At 50.9% G+C, this 1,129-nt stretch overlaps 1 protein-coding gene across 1 annotated transcript; it reads right to left on the bottom strand.

Annotated features, from left to right (window-relative positions):
• Window positions 1–6: 6 nt before the first annotated feature.
• LOC147819990 (exosomal polycystin-1-interacting protein-like) lies at window positions 7–1,124 on the bottom strand (the record flags this gene model as incomplete). The annotated part of the gene is made up of 1 exon (XM_087179011.1): window positions 7–1,124. A coding segment is annotated over one exon (516 nt), but the record flags the coding sequence as incomplete, so codon positions are not given.
• Between the last annotated feature and the right edge of the window lie 5 nt (window positions 1,125–1,129).

The raw sequence follows: 1,129 nt of genomic DNA, 5'->3' as shown, positions 1-1,129 counted from the left end.
TCCAGGTCTCAGTCTTGGAACTGGAGCCACAATATCAATATCGCACCACGATCTCAAGACAGGAATATACACACACTCTGACCAGATCACCTGTCTGTGTGCAATTCAAATGAATGACCTGTTTGTTTGAAGTGATCTATGACCTATGACCTATGAGCTGTGAAGCTTCTTTATAGCGGGGGTGTTATTAAACTGAATTATTGGTAGTAGGTGATCAGAGTGTCTATGAGCCTGTAACACGCTGACCTGTATATAGACATTAAGGCTATGAGATAATATTAATGGATGTAAACAGTTAAGCCTGTGTACACGCCACAGACTGCAGCTGGTCTGAGCAGGACCCAGTCTTGGGTCGGTGTGGGTTATGGCTGTAGAGATATGTCAGCAGGGATGAAAACAGCAGCCCGAATGAAATCAGCGTCTCTTTGAAGAAAAAGCATCTGGAGACAGTTCAGAATAACATTCACACAAACTGTGATCTACTCCACAGAGAATGTGTGAGATGAGACGTGTCAGGGTAAAAACCTTCAGCTGTGTTGTATATGATCCCTGCGCACCAGCTGTCTCTCCTGCTACAGACCTGACTATGCTCCAGTGAGAACTTGTTGTCAGTAGACAAATGTGACGAGCAGTTTTTGCAGAGGCTCTGCAGCCTGATCTCCGGGGTCCACAGGGTCCACAGGGTCCCTGAGAGTGAGGGGACTGGCCAGGAGGGGGAAATGCTGGGAGAGGGTGGGAGCAGGTGGTCCCACAACACTGTACGCCTTCAGGGCAGAGCGTCCATTGAGCACGGCCACATCCAGGATGGTCAGGTGGAAGGAGGAGGAGAGGTCAAAGGACAGGGCCTCAAGCTCCACTGCAGCCCCCCCTGCAGGGAGGAGTGTGATTTCCTGGTTGCGATACGGAGCTTCTGCTGCTGCACTGTGGATCCTGAGGGTCTGCAGACCCAGCAGAGCAAGGTACTGACTGTGCATTGGTTTTATTCCACAGAAAGACAAGTGTAAATGGCCAACCATGCTTCTGTTCAGCAGCTCCTCCAGGACCCAGAGTTCCTTCACCCAGACAGTAAGCTGTCCAGGATCTCTGAGCCCAGCGAGGGGCAGAGCCGAGCGCAGGACAGTGTGACACC

This window comes from Seriola lalandi, unplaced genomic scaffold, assembly GCF_002814215.2.
Source record: "Seriola lalandi dorsalis isolate HSWRI2012SDOR001 ecotype SW California unplaced genomic scaffold, Sedor1 jcf7180002007197, whole genome shotgun sequence".
NCBI lineage: Eukaryota > Metazoa > Chordata > Actinopteri > Carangiformes > Carangidae > Seriola > Seriola lalandi.
This window is presented reverse-complemented; position numbering and strand designations above follow the sequence as displayed.